Here is a 14,894-nt window from a genome sequence, read left to right on the forward strand (position 1 = left end):
CTCCTAATAACTGGGAGTGAGCCCAGAAGAGATGGGTGGGGGTTCCTGACTCAGACCCGGTCAGTGAGGACTAAAAAAACAGCACGTGCGCCTGAATCAGGAAGGATTTGTTTTTTTAAAACCACAAAAGCCACACATTTCTCACAGTCTGTAGTTTCACAAGACCACTACGGGGAAGGCCTTGGAAGGGTGCAACAAAGGCATGGCTTCTTCTTTGAGAAAGAGCCCAGCCAGTAAAAGGACCAACAGAGTCTGAGCATTCTGCAAAGGTCTTGGCAGAAGGATGGCACGGCAGAACAACTATCAAAACACAGTGGCATTTGAAGCAGATGGTAAGGGTGTTGCTCAATGTCAGGCTCCGTTTCACCAGGGCTGGATAGCACCATGGCTGCCTCCAATGGGGTTCTGGGTGCAGTGGTGCCACTAAGGTTGACATCACCCATTCTGGTAACTCATGGTGTCCCCCTCATCCCACACCTTACAGAATCCTTAGTTTTAAAAAAATGTACTAATGCTACTAGTGCGATGCGGCAATTTAAAAGGCCAACGCAATTTTAGGCTGCATCAATAGAAGTTATAGTGTTTAGATCAAGGGAAGTCATAGTGCCACTCTATTCTGCTTTGATAAGGCTCACCTGGAATAATCCTCTGTCCAGTTCTGGGCACCAAAATTCAAAAAGGATGTTGACAAATTGGAGTGTGTCCAAAGGAAGGTGACTAAAATAGTGAAGGGCCTGGAAACCATGCCTTGTGAGGAAGGTCTTAGGGAGCTGGGGATGTTTAGCCTGGAGAAGACAAGGTTAAGAAGTGATATGATAGCCCTGTTTAAGTATTTGAAGAAGTGTCCTGTTGAGGAGGGGAAAAGCTTGTTTTCTCCTGCTCCAGAGAATAGCACACAGAGCAATGGATGCAAACTACAGGAAAAGAAATTCTACCTCAACATTAGAAGGAATGTCTTGACAGTAAGGGCTGTTTGACAGTGGAACAAAATCCCTCGGAGTGTAGTGGAGTCTCCTTCCTTGAAGGTCTTTAAACAGAGGCTGGATGGCCATCTGTCAGCTACGCTTTGATTTAGATTTCCTGCATGGCAGAATGGGGTTGGACTGGATGGCCCTTGGGGTGTCTTTCAACTCTTTGATTCTATGATTCTACTACAGCGCGCCATATGCGGCTTCCAGTTTACATGGAAGCTGCTCTGTAATAGTCTCTATGGCGCACGTGACTGCTGCATGCACATGCCGCACCATTGCATGCAGAAGCGGTTTGAACTGGTTTAAATGACTCTGGTTCCCACTTGAACCGAACCATGAAGCGATTCAGAGAGGGGGACCATGCACTAGACCCATTTAACCCACGTCTTTTTAACGCTGATGTTTTTCTGCGCCTTTTTGGATAAATCGATTCCACACAAGTGTGAACCAGATGTGGCCAAATTTGCCCTTTTGCCAGCTGGAGCAGGTCCATTTTGAATCGATTAATTCATGAATGTGAACCACAACTGGGTTGTTTTACAGGGAATAAGTGCGATCAGGGCAAATGTAGTGTGGCTTGGCATTGCTTTAACTGCCATGGCTCAGTGCTATTGAATCCTGGCATTTGTGGTTTTGTGAGCTATTTAGCCTTCCTTGACAGAGAGCTCTGGAGTCACAACAAAATATAAATCCTAGGATTCCACAGCATTGAGACATGACAATTAAAGCATGTCAAACGGGATTCTTTTTGCAGTGTGGATCCAGCCTGTGTGGACTATAACATTCAGAAGGAATCCACTCTCCATCTTGTGCTGTGTCTGAGAGGTGGATGTTAGATGACTAGCCAGACCTGAGTCTGGTGGGAATGGAAATAAAAGCAAAGAAGGTGGATTGCAATGCTCTGGAGCCTGATGATGCAAGCAGCCTTCTGCAAGAGAAGAGAGGGCTTGGTCCTCTTTCAACTTCCCTTTTCTCTTTTGATTTAAAACCAAAACAAAAGAGATATTTCCAAAGGCCTGAAAGTTCTTCTCTCCAAACTGAGAGCAGATGCTTGCAAAAATACCATGCACTCTTGGTCTCCTGACCTGAGCATCCCTCTTTCTTGGACTCTATGGGGTCATTCAGACGTCGTTGTTTTTTTAGCATAACTATGTGAATAATCTCACACATCCTGGGTTTGTTATTCACACTAGGGAACCACATCCCTGCAGATCTCCGCCAGTTCGGTTGCTCACACGTGCCAGCAACTCAAATAAAGATGGAGTCAAAGATGCAAATGTATTTGGAGTTTTATCCAAATGTATCCCGGGTCTGTTTGCATGGGTTATTATCCACACAGCTGAGCTTATGGTAGTGTGAAAGTGCAAAAGGAATTAGTTGCAGAGGAAAACTGGAAGGGTTACCTGTTCCAGTATGGACCTGAAGCAAAATTCAGATGTTTTGTTCCCAGTTGACAAACAAAGCACCAGCATGATGGAGTGGCTTGAGTGTTGGACTATGACTCTGGAGACCAGGGTTCAATTCCCAGCTTAGCCATGGAAACCCATTGGGTGAATCATGCACTCTCAGCCCCAGAAAACCTTGCGATAGTCTTAGGGTTTCCATAAGTCAGAAACAACTTGAAGGCACACAACGACAGCAAATTCTGTCAGCAGCATCCAGGGAGGAGAAAGAGAAAGAAAGACAATTTGTCCTGTGCTGTCTCTTTCCAGAGACATCCTTGAAGCGACTTTCTCACAAGAGGACCCTCTCCATCCTGACCTCCCTGGCTCTCCTGGCATTTCTGCTGGCCATCTCCCTCATCGCAATGGCCATTTTGTGTAAGTGACAGCTGCCGGGTTCAAATTTCTTCCCTTTATTTCCATGACTCTGGGCCGACATGAATCTCCAGAACCTCTTCAAGTGCTTCTGAGCATGAAGAGCCTCCCTCTTCACCTCCTTTGAAAAGGACATTGGAAAAGCCAAACCCTGGCATTTGAATTTATTTATTTATTTATTTATTTATTTATTTATTTATTTATTATGGCGCTTATCCAGCATAAACCCTGGCATTTTGTGTGGAGAAGCAGCTTCTAATCCTTGTTAAAACAGATGTGGCCAGATGTTGTGAGATTTAGGCCTAAAATTTTATTGTGAACCACAATGACAGCAAAGCCATTGAGTCAATGGGATTGACCTCTGTGTTGACTGAACATTCAGTGGGTCTACTGGAGGAAGGCAATCGGATGTCCTCCTTTTCCAGGACCTGTCCTACATTTCTTCCTCTTAATCAGGAGGAATTCCAAAATGTTCTCCATTTTGAGCAGGTTAAAACAAATAGTGCATTTTTATATGCGGTTTTTCCACTTTCACAGGGGTCTTGTGCCCCTAACCCCAGTGAATGTGGAGGATCCACTGTAATATGATGTTGTCTGCATACATTACATATGTTAGGGAACAAACACACTTGTATAAACGCTCAAAATATTAACTGTGCAAGCACATTTAGACATCACATCTCTTACATTCTACAGCTCTTTCTTTCCAATCTTCCCTACTGCTTACGATCTTATTTTCTGCATGCAAGCTGGGCAGAGAGGGTGAAAGGTTGCGTCTTTACTCGATCCCTTGGCCAATTGAGAACCATTCTGTTTCTTCTCCGTGGTTTATTCTTACAGTAGCCTCTTGTCCTAAGTACAGATTTCTCATCAGGACTATCTATTCCTATGTCTTTTAGGGGTGTCCCATAGCTTTCCATGATCTGTGCAATCCAAGGCTTTGCTCTAGCCTATAAAATTCATGCTGATTTTCTTGACGCTAGGCTAGGATATCAGATGTAAATATCAACTCCTGTGAGTGCAAAGAGAGCCTCTTCCACTCACTGGGTCACTCTCAGACAAGGCCTTGCTTTCCGTGGATCCCTCTTCAGGACAGGTAAATGTCACCCCCTCTAGACCCCTAAGTTTCCGCTATTTTTTAATACTTTACATACTTTATATACATTAGAATTTACTTAGTAACATAAAACACTGCCCCTAAAACTCTGCTTCTTCAAAGTCTCTTGCAAGGTCATCCTTTCTTCTCGACCATCTCTATTAAAATCTATTGGTCTTTTATTCTTTTGTGATATAGTCCCATATATCGCAGTAGTCACAAAGTTTAATACTCATGTGATGCGAGGGATTTTTTGAACCCTCTCCAAGTTCATCTTGTTTCCCTGTCATCCTATTACTCTGCCTATAGTTTAGTTCCATCTGTTCTTGCAAAACTCATTTACCGGAAGCCGTTCTTTCTCAATTATGTTCATGTCCTCCTGATGAAGACGCACCATCAGAATATCCATTTCCATCATTTCTGTTCATTTTAGCAGCCAGTCATCAATTGCGGGAAGTTCATTAATTTTCCATTTTTGTGCTACCAAAAGTCTCGCTACTGTGGGATCTTGTTTAGCATATTGAATAAATAGATTTCTGGCCTCAGTTCATAGTTTGTTTTAAATATCTTTTCAATCCTTATGTGTATCCTAAGTTTCCACTCTCTGATTTCCGTACCTCCATTTCTGCTAGCTCTGTGTGGTGTTTCTGCTTGCATTGCTATTGCGTTTGGCTGCACTCTTGCAGATTTCCAAATACAGTTCTCCTTGGTTCATTAAAGCCTGGAGTCCTACCGCAGTTAGTACTGGGATACATAGGTGGAAATAGTGACCCAACCTCTCACAGGCCTCCTCTGAGCCAAACAATTTCCCCAACATTTAAGAAGACACTGACACAGTTGGTGGGGACCCTAAGTCCAGACCTCCACCTTTTTTGGATGACAGGCTCCAGACAGAGTCCTCTGTATTTTCTTCTTGGAATGCCACTTTTTTGGGGGGAAGGAGGGAAACCTCCATCTCCTTCAGCCATACTTTTCTTCTGCGGTTGTAATCCTGTGGTCGTGTGATCCATAGATTTCCAAAAAGAGAGGAAGCTGGAAGAACTTGAAGAAGTGGTGGAGAAAATCAGAGCTTCCCTCTGGCTCAGCAACGTCCGATCGAAGGAGGCCTTAGACAGTAAGTTGCAAATGCAGAAATGTGGCCCTTGGTTTGGCCTGCGTCTGGCCAAAAAGGGACACGGGGAAAGTGTCCAGGAAGCGTGTGAGATTGGGAGGAGGAAAATCTCATTCTACCCCTTCCTTTCCTCCAGAATTATTATTATTATACTTTATTTATATAGCACTTTAGATTTACAGGGGAAAAATGTTTATCGTGTACATAGCACTTCTTCATGAGAAGTGCAATGCCAAACTTTGGCTGCAGTGCAGAATGCAGTTTGACCACACTTTAACTGCCATTGCTCAATGCTATGGAATCCTGTCATGTGTGGTTATGTAAGGTCTTTAGCCCTCTCTGCCCAAAAGTACTGGGGCCTCACAAAACCACAAATCCCAGGATTCTGTAGGACAGAGCCATGACAGTGAACCTGCATTGTTTCCACAGTGCATATGCACCCTATGTAACTATACTGGGGCTGCATCTTTTTGTTATTGTCGTGTGATTCAAGTTGTTTCCAACTTACGGTGACTCACAGAATTTTCTTGGCAAGATTTGTTTGCCATTGCCTTTCCCTGAGGCTGAGAGGATGTGACTTGCCCAAGGTCTCCCAGTGGGTTTTACAGAATCAGACCTGGGTCTCCAGAGTCACGGTCCAACAGGACTGCATCTACACTGCAGAATTAATGCAATATGACACTTCTTTAACTGCTATGGCTACATGCTATTGAATTCTGGGTATGTTTAGCCTGGAAAAGAGATGGTTAAGAGGTGATATAATAGCCCTGTTTAAGTATTTGAAGGGGTGTCACATTGAGGAGGAAGCAAGCTTGTTTTCTGCTGCTCCAGAGAATAGGACCTGGAGCAATGGATGCAAGCTACAGGAAAAGAGATTCCATCTAAACATTAGGAGGAACTTTCTGACAGTAAGGGCTGCTCATCAGTGGAATATTCTGCCTAGGAGAATGGTGGAGTCTCCTTCTTTGGAGGCTGTTTTTAAACAGAGGCTGGACAGCCATCTGTCCAGGATGCTTTGATTGAGAGTTCCTGCATGGCAGAATGGGGTTGGACTGGGTGGCCTTTTTGGTCTCTTCCAACTCTTCTATGATTTTTTGATTCTGAGATTTGTAGTTTTGTGAGCTATTTAACCTTCTCTGGAAGAGAACTCTGGTGCCATGACAATTAATGTGGTGTCGATTTGCACTAATTCTGCATTGTGGCAGAAGCCTTCCTCTGAGAAGATCTTAAAAATCAGCATGCGGTAATGGTTTGAGTATTGGAGTAGGATTCCAGGAGACCAGGATTCAAATCTCCACTCAGCCATGGAATTGCACCAGATGACCTGGGAGAAATCGCGCACTCTCAGCCCCAGAGATAGGCAGTGGCGAACCCCATATATATAAAGGTGGGAGTTTGGATCTCAACTCCCAGACTCTTCTAGCCAGGATGGCCACTAGCCATGCTGGGTGGAGGATTATGGGAGCTGTAATCCAAAAAGGAACTTTCTAACGCTCTGCTCATGTTAGTGACATTCTCAGTCAGTCAGAGGTCTCAAAGAAGTATAGCTTCCCTTTCACATCATTCATCCCTAAGGATGTGCTTTGTTCTGATATCAAGCTAGATTCTCTGCTTTCAGATGTTCACTTCTTAGAAAACATCTCCACGGCTTTCTCTGAGATCCAAGCCCGCCTGGAGAAGGCCAACGCGTCAAGAACAGCTGCCCAAGGCCGTTACCGTGAGTAGGACAACGTCCACCGTAATTTGATGGATTTGGCTTTCAAGATCCACTTTGGTTCTGTTTGGCAGCTATGAATTTCAGCACAAAGGACCCATACTTAAAATTAAAAGAGCCTGAACCTGGGAATTTGTTCTGAGTATCAAACAGGGACTGAGTTGAACATGAGTCAACAACAGTGTGATGCAGCAGCTAACAAGGCCAATGCGATTTTAGGCTGCATGATTTATATAAGAATAGCGTCTAGATCAAGGGAAGTAATAGTGCCACTGTATTCTGCTCTGGTCAGACCCCACCTGGAATATTGTGTCCAGTTCTGGGCACCACAATTCAAAAAGGACATTGAGAAACTGGAGCCATGTGTCCAAAGGAGGGTGACTAAAATGGTGAAAGAAACCATGAAGCCCTATGAGGAGAGAGTTAGGGAGCTGGGGATGTTTAGCCCGGAGAAGAGAAGGTTAAGTGGGATTTGATAGCCCTGTTTAAGTATTTGAAGACTTGTCACATTGAGGATCGAGAGTGGTGGAGTCTCCCTCCTTGGAGGTCTTGGCCATCTGCCACAGGGGATGCTTTGATGGAGAGTTCCTGCATGGCAGAATGGGGTTGGACTGCATGATCCTTGGGGTCTCTTCCAACTCTAGGATTCTATGATCATAAGGACTTTATGGTCTCTCTGGATCTTCCATTCTGGTCAAAGTTGCAGTTGTATTTGATGGGACTTTTTAAAAGTACAGACAGCCCTCCATATACCACTGTTCTATTCATTCATGGATTCATGCATTCAGGGCTTGAAAATATTTTTAAAATTATATAAATTCCAAAGAGCAAACCTTGATTTCGCCATTATCTATAAGGGACACCCCCTCCCTTCCCCCCCCCCCTTTTTTTTTTTACCTATACCATTGTATTTAATGGGACTTGAGTCTCCACAGATTTTGACATCCACTGGAGATCCTGGAACCAAACTCCAGCAGATACCAAGGGCCCACTGTATATTCATATAATATACCCTTATCCAGTCTATTTTCATTAACATCTAGGAACTTGAGCCATTAATCTTGATAATTTCAAGAATTCTCATCTTATTCTTTGCTCCTAAAAGGGAACCTTCTGGGCTTGGTCTCCACTGGCTGGAAGTTTTATGATGGGAACTTCTACTACTTTACTCAAGTGGCCAAATCCTGGCAGGATGCTGAGAAGGCCTGTAGATCGTATGGGGCACACCTGTCCTCCATCACTTCCAGGCAAGAGATGGTGAGTATGCCTCTACAAACATCTTTTTGGCAAAGAGGCTGAGTGTCCACCAGTCATGGATGCCTTGAGAACGGATTTCCTGCCCAGTCAAGGGGACGGACCAGATGGACCTCCAGAAGGATGTGGACAACCTGCAATGTGTCCAAAGGAAGGCGACTAAAATGGTGAAAGGTCAGGAAACCATCAAGCCCTATGAGGAGCAACTCAGAGAGCTGGGTATGGTTAGCCTAGGGATGAGAAGGTTAAGAGGTGATATGATAGCCCTGTTTAAATATTTCAAGGGATGTCATGTTGACGATGGAGCAAGCTTGTTTTCTGCTGCTCCAGAGAATGGGACACAGAGCAAGGAGTGCAAATGACAGGAAAAGAGATTCCACCTAAACATTAGTAAGAACAGGGACGTAGCCGGGGGGGGGGGTTCTTGGGGTCCGGACCCCCCCTTCCATTAGAAAAATGAATGGTGTGTGCTGCTGTACTGCCGCACCCAAGCCCCATTATAATGGTGGCACTTAGTCTGGACCCCCCCCTTCCTAAAATCCTAGCTACGTCCCTGGTAAGAACTTCTTGTGGTTAAGAAGTATTCAACAGTGGAAGACATTCCCCAGAAGAGTGGTGGAGTCTCCTTCTTTGGAGGGTTTTTTCCCTTAATTAAATGTTTGTTGAGTTTTTACAGTAAAATACATAAAGTCTGTAGAACAATGACAACAACAACAATTAACTACAAGGGCCAAGTGGATGTATCTGATGAATAGTTATTCTGCAGCAGACTCAAATAGTTCCCAGCAAGAGCCAGAGTCTGCTCTGTCAAGGTGTAGAGTGTCCATGGTTTTTTGTGGGTTTTTCGGGCTACGGATCCATGTTCTAGATGAAAGAAAATGTGAGAAAGCGGCTAAAAGCATCCTTGTGAGGCTGGAGTGTTAACTGGCCTTATAATACATGTAACGGCAAAGATCCCTTTCTTAAAATCATTAGCCATCTCCCGTCTTAGCTGTAGAGATAGAGAGAAGAAGATAACTTCATGGTGCTAGCCCAAATTTGAGGTGGGACCCGTCGCTTCTAAATCCCTCTGGACCATAGAAGCTCATAAATAAATGATTCCCCCCCCCTTTTTTTTTTTTTTTGGTCTTTCTTTTTTGCAGCAGTATCTTCAGAGAGAGGCCAGTGGTCAGACCTTCTGGATCGGGCTCACTGACCAGCAGGAAGAAGGCAACTGGACCTGGCTGGACGGCTCCAAGTACAACCAGCGAGTCAGGTAGGTCAACGAGAAAAAGAGTCCACGAGGGATGGCAGTGTCTTAAAAGTGAGATAGTGAAGGAACAATTTCAAACTGTCCCAATGAAGAGGGAACAATGAGGGGTCTTGTGAAACCAGGATGGATGTCTAAAGAACGTCCAGCTGAGCTAAGGTTTCAAAGGGGATGCATAGAATCATAGAATCTTAGCATTAGAGAGGACCCCAAGGGCCATCCAGTCCAACCCCATTCTGCCATGCAGGAACTCTCAATCAAAGCATCCCTGATAGATGGCCATCCAGTTTCTGTTTAAAAACAGCCACGAAAGAAGGAAACTCCACTGCACTCCAAGACAGAAGCATCTTCTGCATCAAACAGCTCATACTGTCAGGAAATTCTGCCTAATGTTTCGGTGGAATCTGTGTTTACATCTACTGCTCCCTGGAAATGTGAGAGGGGCCTATATAAGGAATAAACTGATGAGCATTGTGGGGCATCTTGGAATCGTGGGAGCCCTATAGAACCCACAGGCCATGCTTTCATGCACATCCCATGGACTAATGTAGAAAGTGTGTTGGTTTTACCTGTGTCAATAGAAACCTTTTTTTAGACTGCATCAATAAAGTATGGTGTCTAGATAAAGGGATGTAATAGGGCCACTCTATTCTGCTTTGGTCAGGCCTCAGCTGGAATAATCCTGTGTCCAGTTCTGGCACCACAATTCAGAAAGGATGTTGAGAAGCTGGAGCAACTAAAACTGGTGAAGGGTCTGGAAACCATAAAGCACTATGAGGAGAGACTCAAGCAGCTGGGTATGTTTAGCCTGGAGAAGAGACGTTTGACATGCTAGCCCTGTTTAAGTATTTGAAGGGGTATCATATTGAGGGTGGAGCAAGCTTGTCTTCTCCTGCCCTAGAGATGAGGGCACAGAGCAATGGATGCAAGCTCCAGGAAAAGAGATTCCACCTGACGGTAAGAGCTGTTTGACAGTACAAGACACTCCCTTGGAGAGCGACGGAGTCTCCTTCTTTGGAGGTCTTTAAGCAGAGGCTGGATGGCCATCTGTCAGGAGTCCTTTGATTTTGTCTTCTCCAAGGACCATCCAGTTCAACCCCATTTTGCCATGCAGGAACTCACAATCAAAGCACACCCAACAGATGGCCATCCAGCCTCTGCTTAAAGTCCTCCAAAGAAGGAGACTCCACTACTTTCCATAGGAGTGTCTTCCACTGTCAAACAGCCCTTACTGTCAGGAAGTTCTTCCTAATGTTGAGCTGTAACCTCTTCTCCTGTAGCTTCCATCTATTGCTCCAGATCCTGTTCTCTAGAGTAGCAAAAAACAAGCTTGCTCCCTCCTCAATGTGACATCCCTTCAAATACTTATACAGGGCTATCATATCACCTCTTAACCATCTCTTCTCCAGGCTAAACATACCCAGCTCCCTAAGACTCATGACAGGATGGGGTTGGACTGAATGGCCCTTGGGATCTCTTCCAGCTCTAGGATTCTATGACTCTGTCTGTCCCCCATAATGCAACCTCCTTTACCTGTCTTTGCAGTTTTTGGGCACAAGGACAGCCTGACAACTGGTATGGAGCCCCAGGGCACCAGGAGGACTGTGTTCACCTCGCAGGACAGTGGAATGACGTCAGCTGCACATATAGTTACAAAGGGATCTGTAAGAAGGTTTCCCCCTGAGCAGAAGAAAGACAGCCACTGCTTTACTGGACCAAAGGCGCATTACACCCAGCATGTTGCCTCCAACAAAGGGCAGCTCGAATACCTCCAGAGAAGCATGCCAGGGGATGTCAAACTGTATTAAATCTTCCAAGGTAACCATATTGGCAATATAGCAAAGCACTTCCTGCTGACATGTGCCTTCAAGTCATTTCCGACTTATGGCGACCCTAAGGCAAACCTATCATGGCGTTTTCTTGGCAAGATTTGTACAGAGGAAGTCTGCCATTGCCTTCCCCTGAGACTGGGTTTCATGGCTCAGCTGGGAATCAAACCCTGGCCTCCAGAGTCATAGTCCAACATTAAAACCACTATGCTACACTGGTTCCCATAGCAAAGCACAGTAACATCCAAAATCCACAAAACAGTGATAACTTTATTAGAACAACCAAAATGCACAAAATACATGATGCAAGCTTTCAAAGCTTTATGGGCTTCTTCATTAGGGAAAGGTGTTGAAAATTATTATTTGTTGTTGTTCTTTTGTGCCTTCAAGTCATTTCCAACTCACGGGATTTTCTTGGCAAGATATGTTCAGAGGACGTTTGCCATTGCCATCCTTTATGTCTGAGAGTGTTACTTGCCCAAGGTCACCTAGTGGGTTTCCATGGCTGAGCAGGGGTTCAAACCCTGTTCTCTATAGAGTCATAGTCCAACACTCAAACCACTTTACCACACTGGTTTGTATATAGCATACGTATATGATTTTAAACACCTTTGCCTGATGAAGAAGCCCGTAGAGCTTTGAAAGCTTGCATCATGTTTTTGTTCTGGGCACCTCAAATCAAAAAGATGTTGACATGCTGGAGTGTATCCAGAGGAGGCTGACCAAAACGGTGAAAGATCTGGAAGCCATGATTGTATGCTCCTAACCTCAAAGCCCAAAATCAAAATAAAAAATGATACAAATGATACAAATGCAAGTGAATCTGCTCTGGGTTAAAGTGCAAACCTTTAATGCAGTGATCCAAGGTTCCGGGCCAGTATTCAGGGGCTGGATTCAGCCCTTTGGCTAGTAGCCATTGTCCAGTGATCCCAAGATGCTTTGGCTGCCTTTTCATTTCCCAAGAGAGGCTCCGATCTCCCTCTCCAGCCCCACCACAAACTGGTCATTGAGGAACAGCAGCTGCCCGTGGGGCAGGAACTTCCCAAGGATGACCTCCGTCCGGTCAGCCTTCAGCAGGATGTCGCTTCCGGAGCTCAGTAGCTTGAGGTGGTCCAGGAAGGAGCGGACCAGGAGACGGAGAGTGCTTTCAGCCAGCATCAGGTTCTCATGGGGGTCACAGACCAGAGCAAAGCCCAGGGACTGGACCCCCAGCCACAGCACCGTCTTGTCCTCAGAGAAGGGGTCTCCCAGAGGGAGACGGAAAAACCCCGATGGGGCATCCTGGAGAGAAACGGACTCATCGGGAAGCTGGATGAGATGTTCTGAATGGGACTTTCCAGAGGCTTGTTGGTACAGCTTGCAGGTTGAATCCACTTGCCTAGGAAAAGACAAGGAAGTGAGATGTGAAAATGAATCTTTCTGACCCAGGAGCTTAGTGATCCCTGGACTGGGTTCCTTCTACCGTTCCTTGCAACCCTGACAGATAGGATGGTGGGTGCAGCACTGATAAATGGATCCTGAATACAGGTATGCAGGAACAGCCTAGGGAGCTGGGAATGTTTAGACTGATGAAAAGAAGGTTAGGAGGGGACATGATAGTCACATTTAAATATTTGGCATTGAACATGGGTCAACAATGTGATGCAGCATCTAGAAAAACCAATGTGATTCTAAGGCTGCATTAAAAGAAGTAGAACGTCAACATCAAGGGAAGCGATAGTACCACTCTATTCTGCTTTGGTCAGGCCTCACCTGGAATAATCCTGTGTCCAGTTCTGGGCACCACAACTCAAAAAGGATGCTGAGAAGCTGGAACATGTGCAAAGGAGGGCAACCAAAATGGTAAAGGGTCTGGAAATTTTAAAGCCCTCTGAGGAGAGACTTACAGAGCTTGGAATGTTTAGCTTGGAGAAGAGAAGGTTAAGAGGTGATATGATAGCCCAGTTTAGATATTTAAGGGGTGTAATATTCAGGATGGAACAAGCTTGTTTTCTGATGCTCCAGAGAATAGGACATGGAACAATGGATGCAAGCTACAGGAACAGATTCCATCTCAACATCAGGAGGGACTTTGTGACAATAAGAGCTGTCCGACAGTAGAACACACATACTTTGGATTGTGATGGAGCCTCCTTCTTTGGAGGTCTTTAAATAAATCTAGATGGCCATCTGTCGGGGCCCTTTGATTGTGAGTTCCTGCATGGCAGAGGGGTTGGACTGGATGGCTCTTGGGATGTTTTCCAACTCTAGGATTATATGATTCAGTTAACCATCCTGGGTATGACTTCTTTAATGGAAAATTTGGTGCCACAGGCAGAAATGACATGGAAAGAAGAAGGACAGACTGTAGGAAGGATAGACTCCATCACTCTCAGAGGGAGTGTCTTCCACTGTCAAACAGCTCTTGCCATTAGGGAGTTTTTCCTAATGTTGAACTGGAATCTCTTTTCCTATAGCTTGCATCCATTGCTCCATGTTCTAGTCTCTGGAGCAGCAGAAAAGAAGCTTGCTCTATCCTCAACATGACATCCCTTCAAATACTTAAACAGGGCTAGCATGTCAAATGTCTCTTCTACAGGCTAAACATACCCAGCTGCTTCAAATACTATACAGGGCTATTGTGTCCCCCACTTAACACACATACTTTGGATTAGGATGGAGTCTCCTTCCTTGGAGGTCTTTAAGCAGAGGCTATGGCCATCTGTCAATGGGGATGCTTTGACTGGGAGTTCCTGCATGGCAGAAGAAGAGGGTTGGACTGGATCAGGGCTGTTCTTGGGGTCTCTTCCAGTTCCAGGAGTCTATGCTTCTATGAGAGCAGCCTCACAGGAACAGGGTCAGCGTAGTTACCTTGCTACGGCCAAGATCTTCTCCTTCTGGAGCAGCCGTTCCTTCTCCGGATCTGGACCTCTTGCATCTTCTGACCTTTCTGGACTGAAGACCTTGGAGTAAAGCACCCGGCAAGGACCAGCCTCATCCCCGGACCGGCAGCACAAAGTGTGGATTGCAAAGGCATGAACCATGGAGGCAGAGGCTTCTGGATAGAAGAGAAAATACATAAGAATAACAAGTTTTATTTACTGATAAAATTTTAAACTGCAATACCAACATGCAACACTAAAAGGCAAAAAAGGCCATATATATACAGACACACACCCAAAATGCAGACTAAATGCACACAGCCAGGACAGATATTCAAGTTATAATAACAATAATGTAAAGCATCAATCTGAAATGCCAAAAAGTTTTAGCAAAACGAAAAAAGAGCTAGCAAATTGAATTTAAAAACAAGAGTCGAGTTTACAGATGGTGGGAAAAAGCTGTGCCTGAAGGAGCAAATCTGGGGGCTTAGGACACCAAATTGCTAATAAAGTCAAGATATTTCCTGCAGTGATGCTGGACTCCAACCCCCATCCTCCCCAAGGACTCCAACCCCCATCATTCCCATGCAAATTTGATATAAAGAAAACAAATAGGATAAACATCCCCCAAAACAAAACTCTCTTCTCACCTTATTCCCAAGCTAGCTGGGCTCAGCAAGAGCAGGAGAAGCGCTGGGGCCGCCAGGACTACATTTCCCAGCGCCCCTTGCGCGAGCCGCCAATCGAAAGATGGCAGGGCTTGATGCGAGGCGTGGTGGGTAATGTAGTACAGCCAGAGACTGCGCATGCGTGGCTCTTCCTTTTCCTTTACTCCCCCCATCGGAGGCGTGGCACATTTCAAGCGTTCCAAGGATGCAAATAAGTTCCCGGGCTCTCCTCCGTGATTGGTCGCCGACAGAATAGTGGGCGTGTCTAGTCCTAGAATTAAAAGAGCGGAGATAGAGAGGGGCAGCGCTTCTCGCTCTGGGATT

General features: G+C 45.2%; 2 protein-coding genes across 4 annotated transcripts; one reads left to right on the top strand and one right to left on the bottom strand.

The window, feature by feature from the left end:
• Nucleotides 1–186: 186 nt before the first annotated feature.
• Nucleotides 187–11,184, top strand: LOC121931895 (C-type lectin domain family 4 member F-like). Of its 3 annotated transcripts, none has more exons than XM_042470029.1 (7): nucleotides 187–332; nucleotides 2,684–2,791; nucleotides 4,897–4,998; nucleotides 6,614–6,712; nucleotides 7,815–7,966; nucleotides 9,106–9,218; nucleotides 10,758–11,184. In XM_042470029.1, exons 1-7 carry the CDS (start codon nucleotides 284–286, stop codon nucleotides 10,894–10,896), a joined length of 762 nt encoding a protein of 253 aa, XP_042325963.1. In that variant the 5' UTR covers nucleotides 187–283; the 3' UTR covers nucleotides 10,897–11,184. The 3 variants fall into 3 exon arrangements, with proteins under 3 accessions (XP_042325963.1, XP_042325964.1, XP_042325966.1); XM_042470030.1 differs by having other exon boundaries at nucleotides 9,109–9,218; XM_042470032.1 differs by lacking the exon at nucleotides 2,684–2,791.
• Nucleotides 11,185–11,853: 669 nt separating this feature from the next.
• AP5S1 (adaptor related protein complex 5 subunit sigma 1) lies at nucleotides 11,854–14,686 on the bottom strand. Its single transcript, XM_042468975.1, has 3 exons — nucleotides 14,553–14,686; nucleotides 13,892–14,078; nucleotides 11,854–12,419 (listed from the first exon to the last, which is right to left on the bottom strand). The coding sequence occupies exons 2-3, from the start codon at nucleotides 14,062–14,064 to the stop codon at nucleotides 11,993–11,995; spliced, it is 600 nt and encodes a 199-aa protein (XP_042324909.1). The 5' UTR covers nucleotides 14,065–14,078; nucleotides 14,553–14,686; the 3' UTR covers nucleotides 11,854–11,992.
• Nucleotides 14,687–14,894: the final 208 nt, after the last annotated feature.

Source organism: Sceloporus undulatus, chromosome 5 (assembly GCF_019175285.1).
Source record: "Sceloporus undulatus isolate JIND9_A2432 ecotype Alabama chromosome 5, SceUnd_v1.1, whole genome shotgun sequence".
Classification (NCBI taxonomy): Eukaryota; Metazoa; Chordata; class Lepidosauria; order Squamata; family Phrynosomatidae; genus Sceloporus; species Sceloporus undulatus.

Excerpts from the sequence above, each read along its gene's own strand:
- LOC121931895 (XM_042470029.1), top strand. The coding sequence starts at position 284 with ATGGCACGGCAGAACAACTATCAAAACACAGTGGCATTTGAAGCAGAT. Across the intron at positions 333-2,683 it reads AGTGGCATTTGAAGCAGATG|AGACATCCTTGAAGCGACTT; the intron begins GTAAGGGTGTTG and ends GTCTCTTTCCAG. Across the intron at positions 2,792-4,896 it reads CATCGCAATGGCCATTTTGT|ATTTCCAAAAAGAGAGGAAG; the intron begins GTAAGTGACAGC and ends TGTGATCCATAG.
- AP5S1 (XM_042468975.1), bottom strand. The coding sequence starts at position 14,064 with ATGGTTCATGCCTTTGCAATCCACACTTTGTGCTGCCGGTCCGGGGAT. Across the intron at positions 12,420-13,891 it reads AAGATCTTGGCCGTAGCAAG|GCAAGTGGATTCAACCTGCA; the intron begins GTAACTACGCTG and ends GTCTTTTCCTAG.